Source organism: Podarcis tiliguerta, assembly GCF_965153285.1.
Source record: "Podarcis tiliguerta genome assembly, chromosome: 7".
In the NCBI taxonomy this organism is placed as follows: domain Eukaryota; kingdom Metazoa; phylum Chordata; class Lepidosauria; order Squamata; family Lacertidae; genus Podarcis; species Podarcis tiliguerta.
This window is the reverse complement of record NC_139540.1, coordinates 88,255,828-88,271,464: the sequence shown is the minus strand read 5'-3', so window position 1 is coordinate 88,271,464 and position 15,637 is coordinate 88,255,828. Positions and strand designations below refer to the sequence as shown.

Genomic DNA, 15,637 nt, shown 5'->3' with positions numbered 1-15,637 from the left:
GGGGCTCGTAAATGAGGGAAGGCAATTCCCCCCCCCCCAGTAAGGTGGGTCACCTGGCATTTGTCAAAGGCTAATGCAAAAACCCCCAAAGCTGAAACTAGCCAGTGATTGTACTAACTCTATCCTTAAACTTTATACATTTGAATTAAGAGGGATTAGGAAAGTCAAACATATTACCTTATGGAACTTGAGATGTCTTTCGTCTTCCAGCGAGGGTATATTTTTCTGGTTTTGTATGTGATATTATTAACAATATTTTTCTTTAATTTACATTACCTTCTCATCTACCCAAAGGGCAAGATTACAACACATCTTCTGCTCTTTATACCTCTGTAAAAACTTTGAGAAAGATTAGCATGTAGCAGACTTGCCAAGACCACCCAGACTGCTGGGTCTCCCGCGTTCAAACCCAAGCCACACCATTTGAGGTGGGGTGGGTGGTGACCCGGAAAGCAATCCTTTCAGTAATGGTACCCCATTAATGCTGTTCCTTCCCTAGAGAAGCATGCCCTGCTGCGTTTTGGATGCCAGGCAAAGACCTTTTTATTCTCCCAGAACTTTTAAGTTCTGAATTTTGCTGTAAACTTCTGTCTAAATTGCTGCTCTTATTAATTGCTTTGTGATTTAAAAATTGATTGTGTGATTCCCCACCCCCCCATTACGGCTTTGATTTTATTCTGTTTTGTTGTAAATCACCCCCTGGCAACCATCAGGCTGTATACATATACAAAATTAAGTGTTCATGCTTACATATTCAAAATCAGTGATTCATGCTACAGTGATGGTGTGCAGAATAGCACAAAACCAAGTTACCTGGAAATAGCCTTGATATGCAGATATTCTTCATGTGTGGAAGTTTAGAATGTCAGTGGGAACATTAGGTTAGGACCTTTTCCCCTGACACTTGGGGGTCACTTTTGTTTGGAGGGGCATTCAGTTATAAGAACCCCCATTTGATGTAGGAAATGTGGCAGCCCATACACAGATTTACCACCTCAGCGAGCATTAAGTCTGAATCATAATCCATAAGTATTATAAATCATGTATGAAATAAAACATAACATTTTTGCATTTGTACTAGTTAACATAGTTGATTGCTTCCTTAACCCTTCAGTCATGAAACATGTGCCCTGCCTGCTTCATTCAAACCCTTTAAGACAGCAGAAGTATGAACAAATAGTGTATATATTTAATTTGACTGAATGTTAAGAGATCAGGATGGATTGTTGAAAACAGGCGTTTATATTTATACATTAAAAGGAAGGGCAGTATAGATGAGGCAGCTGACTTTTTCAGCCTCTGGCCATTGCAGAGCCTGCAAATTCAATTTGTTATAAGAATGGGGTGGCTTGTCTTTGACAAGGAGAATCCACTTGGTGAAAGGTATAATCTGGCCTAAATTCAGAACAGTCCAGTGAAGAATGGCTGGATTGCAGCAGTTTTAAATTTTTGCTTTGAGGTTCGGGGCATCTTCTGATTGTGGCCATTATAGTAACCACCTTCAATTTCTCCTTCCATTGCTTTGGGCTTTGTCAAACATTCACAAATATTGCAGTGGTGTGCGCTCCACTGATCTGTTGAAAATCTGTTGCGTCTTCGTAATGTTCTGAGGTTTCAAAAATCCCATTTTAATCAACCATTTAATTAAGGGCAAGTTATGAGCACATGTCTGTTTGTTGAGTTTCCTTCCCAAGGGAAAAATGGTCACTGCTGAACTGAGCTGGCAGATACCCACAGAAGTCTGTAGGCAGGGGTGGGGGGATGCTTTTGTGTTGTGTGCTGTTTGTTTCTGGGGCTGCTTCTCTATCTGTGTGTGTGCGTAAGAGAAACTCACATTGATCCTGCCATTTCTATCCTGTCTCTAATGTAAGTAAAATGTGACTGCAAGGGAGGCTGGGTTGTAATACGTGAGATTCTAGACTGTTTTCCAGTTAGCACATTTTAGAGCTGAAGGTTGGTCCTATGCTTTTTAGTACACAAGTGGTTTTTTTAAAGAGTCTTTATTTTTCACATAAACCAAAGGTGTTCTGAACGTGGAATATAAATGAATGTTTCTCCAGCTTGAAGAACTTGACTCTGCTGGAGGTTTTCATGGGGCATTAGAGACTGATATTTTTGCAAACATGTTGGAAATGATTAGATGAAATGAAATATAGTGAGTTTGTACTGGCTACTCGAAGATTCAAAGGACATATTAAGGGAACTATTCTAGCTTTGAAAGGCATCTCATGGGAATTTCATTGCATTTCATAGCCCAGCATGTTTTGAAAAGATACCCGAAAGGCTATAACTCTCAAGTCTGCAGGATTTGTAGCAAACTGATATTCTACAAATGCAGCAACAGAGATAAATGTTTACAACCCATACATAACTTTTGCTCAGTCTGACAACATCTTTATGGACATAAACATCCACAAATCTCTTTTTCTCCCGTCTCTGTACATCTTGTTATATATGATGCTATTGAGTGGAGGAAGTCTCGGGGTGATATCTGATTGTGCTGCTGCATAATTGCAAGAGCTGTTGAGCCAGTGGGAAGTGTCTGCTCACAGAAGAGGAAGGGAGATGACTTTCCCTTATTTCCCCAAATCATCCAAAGCAGATTATTGGGGGGGAGGGTTGTTAAAGGAGAAAGGGGAATTGGCAAAAATCTTATCACATCCTCTTCTGTGAACAAGGATGCCTGCTGGCCTGATGCTGTCATGATTCATCATTCAACGGTACGAGCAGTTGTAAGTACAGTGGTACCTCAGGATGCAAACGGGATCCGTTCCGGAGCCCTGTTCGCATCCTGAAGTGAACGCAACCCGCGTCTGTGCGTACGCGAATTGAGATTCGCCGCTTCCGCTCATGCACATGATGTCATTTTGTCCGTCTGCGCATGCGTGGGCAGCGAAACCCGGAAGTAATGCGTTCCGTTACTTCCAGGTCGTCGCGGAGCGCAACCCGAAAGTGCTCAACCTGAAGCGTATTCAACCCGAAGTATGACTGTAGAAGGCCACCTTCCTGCAGCTCTTCTAGTCCAACCTGACTCCTGATGTAATGGGAATCCCTTTCTGTGGATGCAAAGGGAATAGCAGCTGAGTGACTGAAGGGGAACACCTGAGGATGTTCATCGGTGTTGCTGCTGTTATGCCAAGCAAATAAGGGCTAGAAACTGCACTATATTGGGCTCAGACAGCTTGTTTAGCTATAGCTTTCCATTTTGTATTGCTGTTTAAGCAGAAGGCAACTTGGGCACATGGACTGAAGTCTGCCTTGTGTTGCTTCCAATTGTTAGTGTAACTTTTATTGCGTAGCTCTTGAATTACTTTATGTCAAGCGATTTAACAATAGTAGCAATACTTTTCCAGTGGTTTGTTTTTTTTTAAACGGAGTACACAATTGAGGCTGCTGTCCTCCAGGAGTGAGTCATCTTTTCTAGCCTGAGGGCAATTTTCTGGGGGCCACATGTGACTGATGAGGTAGACCAGAGGCAAAAGGGAGCAGAGCAGCATGGGTCACCTTTGCTTTTCACTGTAAGCTGCACTCTACCTCCCACAAAAGTCAGTGGCTTCTCTGTGCATGCGCACCAACGCACATCTTCCCATGGTCCATCCACTTACTGTAGTTCAGGGATCATGCCCAGCGGGTGAAATCACTCAAGGAGTGTGCGGATTATTCACTCCCATTTGCTCTTGCTGCTCTGTCTTCGCTACCCTGAAGCCTTCCACAAATCCAAATGTAGATTCTCGAGGTAGAGAACTGTATCTTCGTTGTTCCACATTAGCTGTGTGCATAGGCCATCAATTAACCAATCTCCCCTTTGGTAGGTTGCCCACCCTGAAACCTAAGACCTTCTTTAATTATTTCAGAATCTCACCTACCAACTTCCCAATCAAACTTCCTTTCCAAGCCTTCTGTGCAATGGGGACGTGAGCTAAGAATGTCAGATTCAGAAATCCATGCAGATTCTGTGATGGATATATTTGCGGCTTGCTGTCTTGGGACTCTTATTAGATGGTGTAAAGGCTTTGTTTGGGGAAGTGTTTCATGAGACGGGAAATGGCAGAGCAGGAAAGGTGGGGGGAAGGGACAAGAGTAGAGTAGTTTAAAAACTGTAGTTCTGTTATTGGTTTACTCCATCTGCTTTGTGTTATCTAAGAATCCAAATATCTCTCTCAAATAAATCTCATTTAAAGTTTCAGATAGATTGTTATAAGTCACCAGGGATTTTTCATTGAAAGACCACCTTTGGAATACAGAAGTGAAAGAGAGGCTTACTTAGTCCATTCCAACCTGATTGTGTGGCTCTTTATAGGTGTGGTGATGGGGACATGTCATGCCAACCCACATCCCTTGGATTAGGTTGCAGAAAAAAGCTGGCAAAGTCTTGTGCTGTATTCTTGGTGTCTAAAAGGCACATAAGACCTCCCATACTAGGGGTTGTCCAGCGCTCTACCTTCTTCTGTTTGGGAGTACAGGCAGCTCTCCATTTGCATGTATTTGGCATGTGTGCAACCACTGACACACACACACACACACACACACATTTCATTATTCCATAACATCCTTTTACGAATTCATATCAAGCTGAAATGTGAACTCACATCCCCATAAAAATCTGTTAAAATGTATGTAAGTAGCAAATGAAAAATGTTAGTACCAGAGTCAAAACACAGTGCTGAAGGTTGTATTTTTTTGTCATCACTTTTTTTAGTGATGTAAAGAACTGTTTGTAGTTGTGATTGCTTTATGTACACTTTTCCGTGTATAAGACTATGTTTTTTTATTCATAGAATCATAGAATCATAGAGTTGGAAGAGACCACAAGGGCCATTGAGTCCAACTCCCTGCCAAGCAGGAAACTCCATCAGAGCACTCCTGACATATGGTTGTCAAGCCTCTGCTTAAAGACCTCCAAAGAAGGAGACTCCACCACAATCCTTGGCAGCAAATTCCACTGTTGAACAGCTCTTACTGTCAGGAAGTTCTTCCTAAAGTTTAGGTGGAATCTTCTTCCTTGTAGTTTGGATCCATTGCTCCGTGTCCGCTTCCTTTTATATATTTGAACATGGGTATCATATCACCCCTTAACCTCCTCTTCTCCAGGCTAAACATGCCCAGCTCCCTTAGCCGTTCCTCATAAGGCATCATTTCCAGTCCTTTGACCATTTTGGTTGCCCTCCTCTGGACACGTTCCAGTTTGTCAGTGTCCTTCTTGAACTGTGGTGCCCAGAACTGGACACACTGTTGGCTCATGTCAAGTTTGTGGTCAACCAAGACTCCTAGATCCTTTTCACATGTACTGCTCTTAAGCCAGGTGTCATTTTCAAAATTAGGGGTTGTCTTATACATGGGTAGAGCAGGTGGGCAACTCTTGGCATCCCCCCTAAAAAGCTCAACAACTGGGGGTAATCCTCCCCCCAAAAAGCACAACAACTTCAGGGAATCTCCCCCCCTTTTTGTTAAATTTGAGTCCCCCAAAATAGGGGCTTTGTTGTACAAGGAAAAGTATGGTAGTTTTGATCAACCTTGGAGCTGCTTGTTGTTCTTCAGCAAGACTCAGTGTCTAAGAGACGCTACTCATAGCTTGTCAATCTGCTTGGAGTTGTTCTCGAAAATGAAACATAGGTTGAAGGCTGTAGCTTGCAGCAATCGCCTTCAGTTGTTTTCAATATGAGCATAATACCTTGCTTAGGATACTGCTTTGTGCCAGAAATTGCTGCTAGGTGTCATTTTCCTCTAGGTGTTGGATTAATAATGCACATCCTCATTAATCTGAACAGTCCGGATAAAGTTGAAAACTGAGGAGCCAAAGCTATTGCAGTTTTTGATAGCTTTTTGATGGCTGTCTTAGGAGAAGACTATGAAGCCTTCAGACCACAATAAAAGTATACGGAGAAGTGGCATTTATTGACTGCTCCTCTTTATGCTTTTGTCACATAGCCAGCACATTTTGTCATGGAACCATTTTAATCTAAGCTGCTTGGAAAAATTAGTGAAGAAATAATGAAGTGGCAGGTCAAAATTTTCATTACTGCTTTTTGCTGTGACCTCTGTGCCAGGTATGGAAATCGTGGTTCCAGAAGCTCAGGTCAACCCTTTTGCATAGCTAACATTAATTTTCCATAAATCTTTTTTAGGAAAAGATCTCAAGGTGGCCAGTGTGAGAGCAGCGGGGATAACCTTGAAGCAACAGGGTAACAGTGGAGTCTCACAGTCCAGAGTTGCAAGCAATTGGCTCAAGAATGAAAGTTCTGGAGCCAGTTGTCAACTGAGCCCGATGAGGCAAGCTTTTTAGGGCTAAGAGAGCTCCCTTGATAATGGATGAGGGAAAGTGTTTCCAAATCTGAAGGCAGGCAGCGAGAGAGGTCAAATTCCAGTCAGTGTCATTTGCACATGCGTTCCTTTCATAATTCCATTTGCCTTCTGTTTTCATATCAATGGGATTTTTGCTTTAAAAATTGAAACAAAAATAATAAATATTTAAATATTACATATTTTCTTATTCTAATTCCTAAATTGTCCTAAATGTACGCATTCCTGTGTAGCTTGGTGCAAGCTTTGAGCTGAGAATTGCATTGCAGTATTTTGCAAAACTCCACAATCTGTAGGATATCTGTGTTCTAGTCTGCACATTAGTCTGGGAGGTGTGTGGGTCAGGTCTGTTCATTGTGGAGGTTCTGAATTCTGCAAGCATCCCAATAAGAAGGTTGAAATATCAAAACCAGCAATGTGGGTTAGGACAAGGCAAAGCAGACAAACCAAGGAGCAGGCACAGGTCTTGCTGGCACAGTGGATCTGTCCTATTGCTCTCCATCCTGATTTAACCTGGTCCTCAGATTGTTATGCAACAGCAGGCTCTGGAGGTGGTGGAAGTGAGAGGGGGCTGGTTCCTCATGGCCACTTCACCACAGCGACAATGGCTTGCTTATTTATTTATTTAATGCTTTATTTTATGTAACAAGATTAACAAAACTTTCCAACAATGGAAAGGAAGGAAGGAAGGAAGGAAGGAAGGAAGGAAGGAAAAAGAAAAACAATTATTATTTAATTTATATAACACCAAAATGCCTAATAAGTTTTTTACAAGTAGAAAATTAATTATCAAGTGTCCACATGCAATAAAAATACGCCATAAAGAAAGCCTGCCAGATGTCAAAAAGAACAACAACTACCAGACTTTTAGGAGACATCTGAAGGCAGCCCTGTTTAGGGAAGCTTTTAATGTTTGATGCATTACTGTATTTTAATATTTTGTTGAAAGCTGCCCAGAGTGGCTGGGGAAGCCCAGCCAGATGGGCGGGGTATAAATAAATTATTATTATTATTATTATTATTATTATTATTATTACATTCAACCTCCAAGGTACAACTGTATACTGAAAGAAATTCCACTGAGGATACTCCGTAAAACAAAAGACTACTCCTTTATAACAAATAAAATTAAGCAGAAAAGATTGGACATAATGGATGGAGTGATTTTACCTTTAATTAGAAAGATTTTGACTTGATTTGGTACAAAAAACAAGAGACTATGGAAAAATTCAAGCAAATGGATGAGACTGAAGAAACAGAATGGGGAGCTGGGGATAGGTTAACATTCAACAGAAGCCAGAACTTTTCCTATTAGGAATAAAGGATATACAGTTAGAAAAGAACCATAGAACATTATTTCAGTATATCATCACATTGGATTTTATATGCACAAAGATTGAAAGATACATTATCTGCCTTGGAGGAATGGTGGCTAAAGTTAATGGATTTGGCTGAGATGACAAAGTGAATGCGTTTAAGTAGTGAAAAATCATTGTTGATATTTACAGAAGATTGGAAACCCCTTATAGACTTTTTGCATGAAAAAGAAAATGAACTTGTGATATCTGGATTTCAGCATTGAAGAAAATATTGGTTTTTACAAAAAGTGGAGTAGTGTTACCTTGCAGAGTGGGACAATGTTGGGTGGCAGAGAACAGAGCAATCTGTGCCATGTGGCCTGTCTTGTGCCCCCTAAGCTATCTGTTGTTCTCAAATGCAGTGGAGGATGCTGTCACATTGCCAGTGTTGCAGTAAGAGTCAGCTACCCATCTTGTCCTTTGCCTCAGGCAGCAAAATGTCTTGGGCTGGCCCTGAGCAGGGTGTGACTGCAACTTTTTTATGTGATGATGGCAAAGCAACCTTTGCTTACTCTCCCTGCCTCCCTGCCTTTGGAGGAGCAAAGGGCTTGAAGTCTTCATGAGATCTGGGAGGGTTTCCTTAAATTATTATTTAAACAGAAGCAGTAGCATAATACCTTTTTTTAAGTGGTATTAATTTTTAGTGCTATGAATTTCCCAGAACTCTCCTTTAACTGGATGTTTAACAACAACAAAAAAGACAGCAGGTTAGAGGGTATTGTTTGGGACTAAGAAAAGCCAAGCTGCAGTAAGTAATAGTCTTTAAAAGGGGATGGAAGAGGTATTATTCAGACAGTGCAATCCTATGCACTTATATACTTGGAATTTCAGTAGGACCTACTCCCAGTTAAGTGTGCATAGGGTTTTAGCCTTAATTAGGTTAGGTGAGCAGTAGCAAACATGGGGCGCTGCAAATTTAATAAATAAAATGTACCCCTTTTAAATGTGTTTGTGGGAGGAGGGAGTTATTTTTATTTTGTTGTTTATGTATTTTGTGTTTTTATAATGTGTTTCTATCTACGGATGGAGGGTGGCATATAAATTTAATAAACAAATAATATTTTGGACTATAACCCCTATCAGTCCCTGCCAGTTGGGCCAGTGGTCAGGGGTGAGGGGACCTGCAGTTGAAAACATAGGGAGGCCCCCACTCTGGCTATTTGCCAGGTTAGGGCTGAGGGTTATGGGATAAAAATATATTGGGTGGTAGCTAGGCATGCTGCACTGAAGAAACAAAGGTGGCAGCTTTATTTAGTAGCTCTACATTTCATGCAGACATCAATGAGAGCTAGTACCTCTGATTCTATTCGTGTTTACTCCACATTGAGTTCCCGTAAGAAGCCCAGTAGTTCACAGAGAGCTTCAAAGCAGACCAGTTAATCTTTCCACACCAAGATGTTCTACCTGTTTCTGTGTAGCATATGAAACCAAATACATTCCTATTTCATGTGCTATTTTTGGCAGTGGCAGTACCCTGCTGCCTGGGAGAAGGGGGGAAGCAGTTGTTGTTTTGCTGGTGCTGAAAGCTGGCCCTTTTGAAGGAGGAAATCGGGTACATCTCATAATTTTTGTTTTAAAACCCAGATCTCTAACATCTGCCTAATCATTTGGGTTAATCTGACTCGCTGTTGTAAAGAGCAGGCAAGTGTGTGTGTCAGTTGGGCAACAGCACCAGTGAAATAACATTTCTGTAAAATATCTTGGTCCAGGCTGTTTTTCTTTACTGTCTGCTTGATGTATTGAAAACAGTTTAAATTTCAGAATTAAGTTATCTCAGTCTCTGAGCAACAGACAACACAATATTTTATGGCCAAAACTGTCAGTGAGAAGGGAAAGACACTTTAAAATAAATAAATTAGAGATGTACTGTATTACAGGGTCATTTTCCATCTCTTCTCATCCTCTTTTGCAATCCACTTCTTTCCACCTTAAAATATTTTGTTGTCAGTTGATATCACTTTGGGAGACCTGTAGTTTACAAACTCTCCTGCATCCTTATCTTAGCCTTCTAAAGCCTCTGAAAATCTTGAATAGGGAAAAGCAGCATTTGAGGGCGGGGACTAACCTGCCTCAAATGATGCAAGCAAAAATATGAAATATGAATTCAGTTGTTATTTAAGCAAGTAATGGTGCAAGTTCAGCAGCAGACACAGGTTCAGGTATTCCAGAGCAGAGCGAGAAGTTAAGAAGAGGACGGAAATGACATAGATCTCCCAACAAGTTTCCACGTCCTGTCCAACAAGCTTTTATATATGAGGTGGGATGCGCTAGCTCAGAAGACTTGCTCACCTTGCAGGAATGTTGAGATGGTGTGTGTGCATGCGCGCACAAACATACATTCAGTCGGGATAGGTGGGTCTGCTCCATTCTGCGAAGGCAGTGCCCTGTTCTGGTGACAGGACTGCACTCTCCAGTTCTGGCTTCTGTTTGGTTGCCGCCGCCGCCTTTTCCGCCTCCCACTTCTGCTTCCACAAACCCTCCTTAGGCTACACTGAGGCTTTGCACTCCACAGGAAGGCTGCTGGGGGGGGGGGGAGTGCCGGCATCCCTGCACCTCCTTCTGAAGCAGCTGGCATTGAGTCAGGGAGGGGAGATCCCTCCTCCTCCTGCATCAGAACCTGCCTCTCCAAGCACAATCCTGACAGCACTGTGAGGCTGGTGATAGGAGCACGGAGAGAGCTGGGGGGGGGGATGAGGAGCTTCCTGCCATTTCTGCCCATTATTTCTGCTCATACTTGCCCCAAAGTTCTTCACTTGGAGACTCCAAATAGGTCTACTGAATGGCAAATGCACATTTGGTACCCTATGTGGGGGATGGCTTGGGTGCTGGTGGTTTGGAGTGGATAGGGAAAGAGTTAGGTGCGCACACACACACACACACGCCAAACACATAGCTGTGCACCACTTCTAAATCCCTTTTCCTAGACTGCCTTCATTTAATCTGTTTGCAGGTGTATATGTATGTGTATATATGTGACATGTAATTACATCCTTTAGTGAAGTCTTGTACGCTGCACAATCTCTTGGAAAGCCACAGCATTGTTCTGATGTCTGTTTGCAGAGCTGAAATTAATTGGTGTCGAAATATTATCCGGAGAATTGGTGAATACTCCCTGGTGAATAATCAGTTGGACAGCCAATAGCATTTTCCTGTTCCTGTTTTCTCCATGGGCTCTTCCAGCCATACCTTTTATAGTTCTATTTGTCCTGTTCGTTTATAGAATTCACAGGAGTGGCAGTCATTTGTATTGCTGTTCTGGTTGATTTCTCTTATCATCCCTTTGTTGCAGCTACCATACACTTATTTGGAGGCCATGCGGCTTGATTTTCAAACTGTCTCCCATAGCTTTTAAAAAATTGTAAAATGCGGTATGATGCTTGCTATTGGGACAAAAATCACCATCATATTTGTCTGTAGCCCTGAAACGCATCTAGCTTTTAACCTTTTGGATTTGGATCAAACCTGGTCAGCCATCCATTTGTATCCAAATGTGGCCAGCTGCTCTGCAACCTATCTAAAAACAGAAGCAACAAGAAGAGGAGTTCTTGCTATAAATCTTTCTGCTGTTCCCATTTCCATTAGCAGCAAAAGCAGCTGCCAAACCTCCTCAGTTCTACAATAAGATCCTTTTTGTAAGCAGACTGCCTGTCCGGATCTTAGATTTGCCTTTATTACACACCAGGGGCCTCTATTGGAATTACAGGCAGTCCCAATTTCTTGCTTACTCCCCTGAACCTTCACTCTGAAAGAACGTACAGAGCCTCTTTGCTGAGCACTCCTCCTTCCATAACGTATTGTTCTAGCAGGTTTGAAAATAAAAATATTTACTATGTATTTAAAATTCTAAACACATTTACAGCAGTCAGCATTTTAATAAATGAACAAAAGGCAAACAAGACTTCAATAAAGCAAGCTATACATTTGCAGACAAAAGCCAGACAAGTGTACACTTTCCCTCATGGGCTTATGAATTGTCATTTGGCTGGTCTTCTATGCCATAAGGAGGCAGTGCCACATCCTAAGGAACAATCCCATTATCAGCTAATGTTAGTTAGTTAGTTAGGCTCTTAGTTTCACCCATGTTACACAGCCCCACTCATGAGGTGACCTATTATTGCCAGTTGGAGCAATAATAGGGAAGTAGCACCTGCCCACAATCTGTATTGTATGCTGGGACCCCATTTAGGCAGGTCTGTCCTTGATCTGTGTAATAGAAGAATGCACTTAGCAAATACATTTTTTTCCAGGAGACAGCAGCTGTGCAGTTTTATTACTAACCATCAAGGTGAGACTACTGGCACCTCTAAATTACCAACCAAAAGAAAGTGGATAAAATAAGTTTTATTGAAACACCTATCAAAAGAAAGGGGAAAATGAAGGGGGAAACCATGAAGGTGGGAGAAATGGAATATCATTTTTTCAGGGTATCAGTATGACCAAGACACATGGTGTGTGTGTGTGTGTGTGTGTGTGAGAGAGAGAGAGAGAGAGAGAGAGAGAGAGAGAGAGTGTTATTGCACGAATACAACTCAATTTGCAACTAACTTTACGGTAGTCCTCTAACTTCAGAGTGGAGTGCAGCAGCAGCAGACAGGGCTCTGTGGTGAAGCCCATGCCAAGGCCTGTCTCGTCCACAGTGAATTTCCAAAGGCCAAACTTCAGTGCAACTTCACCATATCACTTGAGCACAGAGAACCACCACACAGCAAAAGCAGCTTGCTTCGCAGCAGATACTAGTTCCCTCCTCATCATTTTCTGTCCCTGGAGATGTGGCCAAGGGATTTTAGCAATCTTGAAGAGAGTAGCTCTGGAAATTCTAAAACGGAAAATCTAGTGTGCATCATCCCAAATATTTAGAACAGCATTCTCCCTCTAACCGTGATTGTTGGTTTCAACTGAACATGTTCTGGGGGACTGTTTCACTTATAAAGAGAGTAAGAGTGGGTCCAAAGTGGTAATAATTAAATGGCTGGCAGTTCTCTAATCCTCCTCAAGTTCATGCACTGGTTTCTACTCAGGCTAAAGAATATGCTGGCATCTCCTCTGATGGCTCCTTCTCAGTTTGGAGAAGAAGACCTTAACATTGCCTAATCATCAAGCCAGTTAGGATACTACACCAGCCGGCCAGGCTATATGCCTGCTGAATTAATATAATGCTGATTCAGATGGTGCCTCAATGTGCTCAAACGGATTTGCAAGTGGAGATGCTGGAGCAAAGAATTCTAGAGAGCAAGGTTTGCCATGGGAAATAAACTGTCCTATATCCCGACCAATGAAAGGGAGTGATCAGGCTGCTTCACGTGGCTGGTGTTGGTGGAGGGAGGCGGCTCTTCTAGTTTGAGAGGGCCTAGGCCAGTAGAATGCAAACATGTACACTCTTCTCTGGAACGGAGTCCTGTTGAACCCAATGGGGTGATTTTTCTGATCATACATATATCAAATTGCACTGTAAAACACTTGAGCTTGTGGTGAGAGCTTTGCTCCATACCCGTATTACAAGCTGGACACTGATAGCCAGAAACTCTAGGCTAAATTTAGAATTTTAATCATTAGAATTTGCACAGCCTTCTAATATAGCACGGTCTGAGACAGATGGAAATAGAAATCCTATTTATTTCTGTCCAGTGCTGTTTGTGAATCACCTTTAATTCTGCAGAATGTGTTAACTCTGAATAAGTATGCCACCTGGATAATTATAGGCCATTGGCGATGTGCAAAGTGTCATTTTCTTACTCCTTCCCCCAATGGTGTGAAGGGGGCAGCATTCCAATAAACGTGTTTTTGTTTTGTTTTTCATTCTGGAACAGAAGGATGGAGTAAATATTCTACATTCTCTTTAAGACTTGACGTGGTATTAGAGAAATTTCACATATGAAATCCCATTTTCATTAACAAATCTCCCCAAATGAAGCTGAATGCTGGGGATGAAAAGTACGGTAATTCTAGCACACAGTGGCATTTCTTATTGAAAAGTATGTTGTTGTTGTTTAGTCGTTCAGTCGTGTCCAGACCAGAGCACGCCAGGCACTTCTGTCTTCCACTGCCACCCGCAGTTTGGTCAGATTCATGTTTGTAGCTTCGAGATTGAAAAGTATAATGTTCCCCATATCTCATATCCACATTTTTGGGTGGCTATTCAATATTTGAAGAGGGTATTGTCTTTCTTGCTGCATATTTCTTGCTTGTCAAATATTTGAGACATCAAAGCTAAATCTTCTAAACTTACAGTGACTAATTCCAGCTTTGCAAACTGGTTGCTGACGTTTTAATTTATATGTATATGACTATGGGTGCATCGTACAACATTCTAAATGTCACATACTTCTTCAACAATGTACATCCCTTTAAAACTAAAAGTAGAATGTGGGCTATTGGTGAACCACTGGAAAATTTGTGATGGACCACAAGCAGATTGGTTGCTGGGAGTTTTGCAATGAAAGTCGGACTCTGTTGACCATTGTTTGATTCAGCAAGGGATTGCTTATAGTCTTAAGTAGCAGGACCACTTACCACAGAGCCTCTTGTTCACACAGATTAGTTATTATGGCTCAACTGCAAAGAAATCCTGAATAAATTTGTAAACTTAAAGCACATCAGCAGACTATGCAGACTGCAGTAAAAACAAATCCCCAAACACATGTAAGCCAGAAAACCTGGCAAACATACCCCTGTTTTAAAACCTGTTCCTGAATTTATGCACAACAAGATTTTTGATGCTGAGCAGTGCAGCTAGTTCTGTGTGGCTGAGAGGGATTATGGGTCTTGAACCATACCCTATAGCAATTTGCTTTTGAAACAAACAGGACTTTTTAAAAAAGCTGGTGGTGATAAGGCCGTGTAAGTTTATCTGTTGATCACATTAAAAAATCCTTTTAAGAAATCCTGTGCATACTTAAAATAGCTCTTTTGTAATTTTAGATAACATGTACTTGAAATATTTTTAGAATTACTTTTGACAAGTATTGTCTTTGTCTTTTCTGCACAGGTGTCATTTTTCTTATTCATCATTTTTGTGGTCTATACCATGTTGCCCTTCAACATGCAGGATGCTATAATCGCCAGCGTTTTCACCTCTGCATCACATACCATTGTGCTAAGTATCTGCCTGTCATCAACAGACATAATCAAGGAACACTTGGTTTGGCAGGTATGTTTCCAGTGATGTGGGTCATTATGTGCTGTGAATGACTTGATGATCATCCTTACCATCAAGCATAAGTGGTCTGTGATTAGAAGCATAATTGTCTCCTTGCACTGTACATTGCTTACTTACCTATTTTTCATTGGGACAGTCAGCTCCTCAACTCTGTAGAAGCTCTTTGTATGCCCTGGGATTGCCATTTGCATGCAAGGAGATGCTGCACTGGGGCAATTGCAGTTTAATATTTCCATATTGCATATTTAATATTTAAAAGGATGCAGAATGCTTAAGAATATTACATAGATGGGCCTGTGCACATTTCATAGCATTTATGTCATGCAAAACTTCTCATGGTTCCCAAGGATAATATATGATCCTTTAAAAAGCACACAGATCAAGGCTTGCTACATACGATGATACATTCCACAACACAGAATGTGGGAACTCTGCATCCATAGCACATCCATTGTTAGCTGTCTGCTTCAGTTTATTGGTCCTTGTCTAGCCCATTTACTGAATCCAGGTTTTGACTCAGCATTTCCACAGCCTCATTTGAGTTAGTTTTATGACTTCTACTCTAAAGGCAAATAATGCACACTATCAAGCACCATATGGATGTTGCTTTGACAGTCAGGTTCTCCCCCTGATTATTATTATTATTATTATTATTATTATTATTATTATTATTATTTTATATACCACTAAGTTGACTGGGTTGCTCCAGCCATTCTGGGTGGCTTCCAACAAATTAAAATATCAAACACAGTAAAACATCAAGCATTAAAAACTTCTCTGTACCTCCAGATGTCTTCTAAAAGGCATAGTTTATTTCCTTGAC

At 41.4% G+C, this 15,637-nt stretch overlaps 1 protein-coding gene across 2 annotated transcripts in view; it reads left to right on the top strand.

The window, feature by feature from the left end:
- The window catches only part of ADCY2 (adenylate cyclase 2), a 131,208-nt gene that overhangs the window by 20,007 nt on the left and 95,564 nt on the right, over positions 1-15,637 (top strand). For both annotated transcript variants that reach the window (XM_083448575.1, XM_083448574.1), the window contains exon 3: positions 14,644-14,805. In XM_083448575.1, the coding sequence (XP_083304701.1) occupies positions 14,644-14,805 (162 nt within the window). The remainder of the gene's footprint in view (positions 1-14,643; positions 14,806-15,637) is intronic.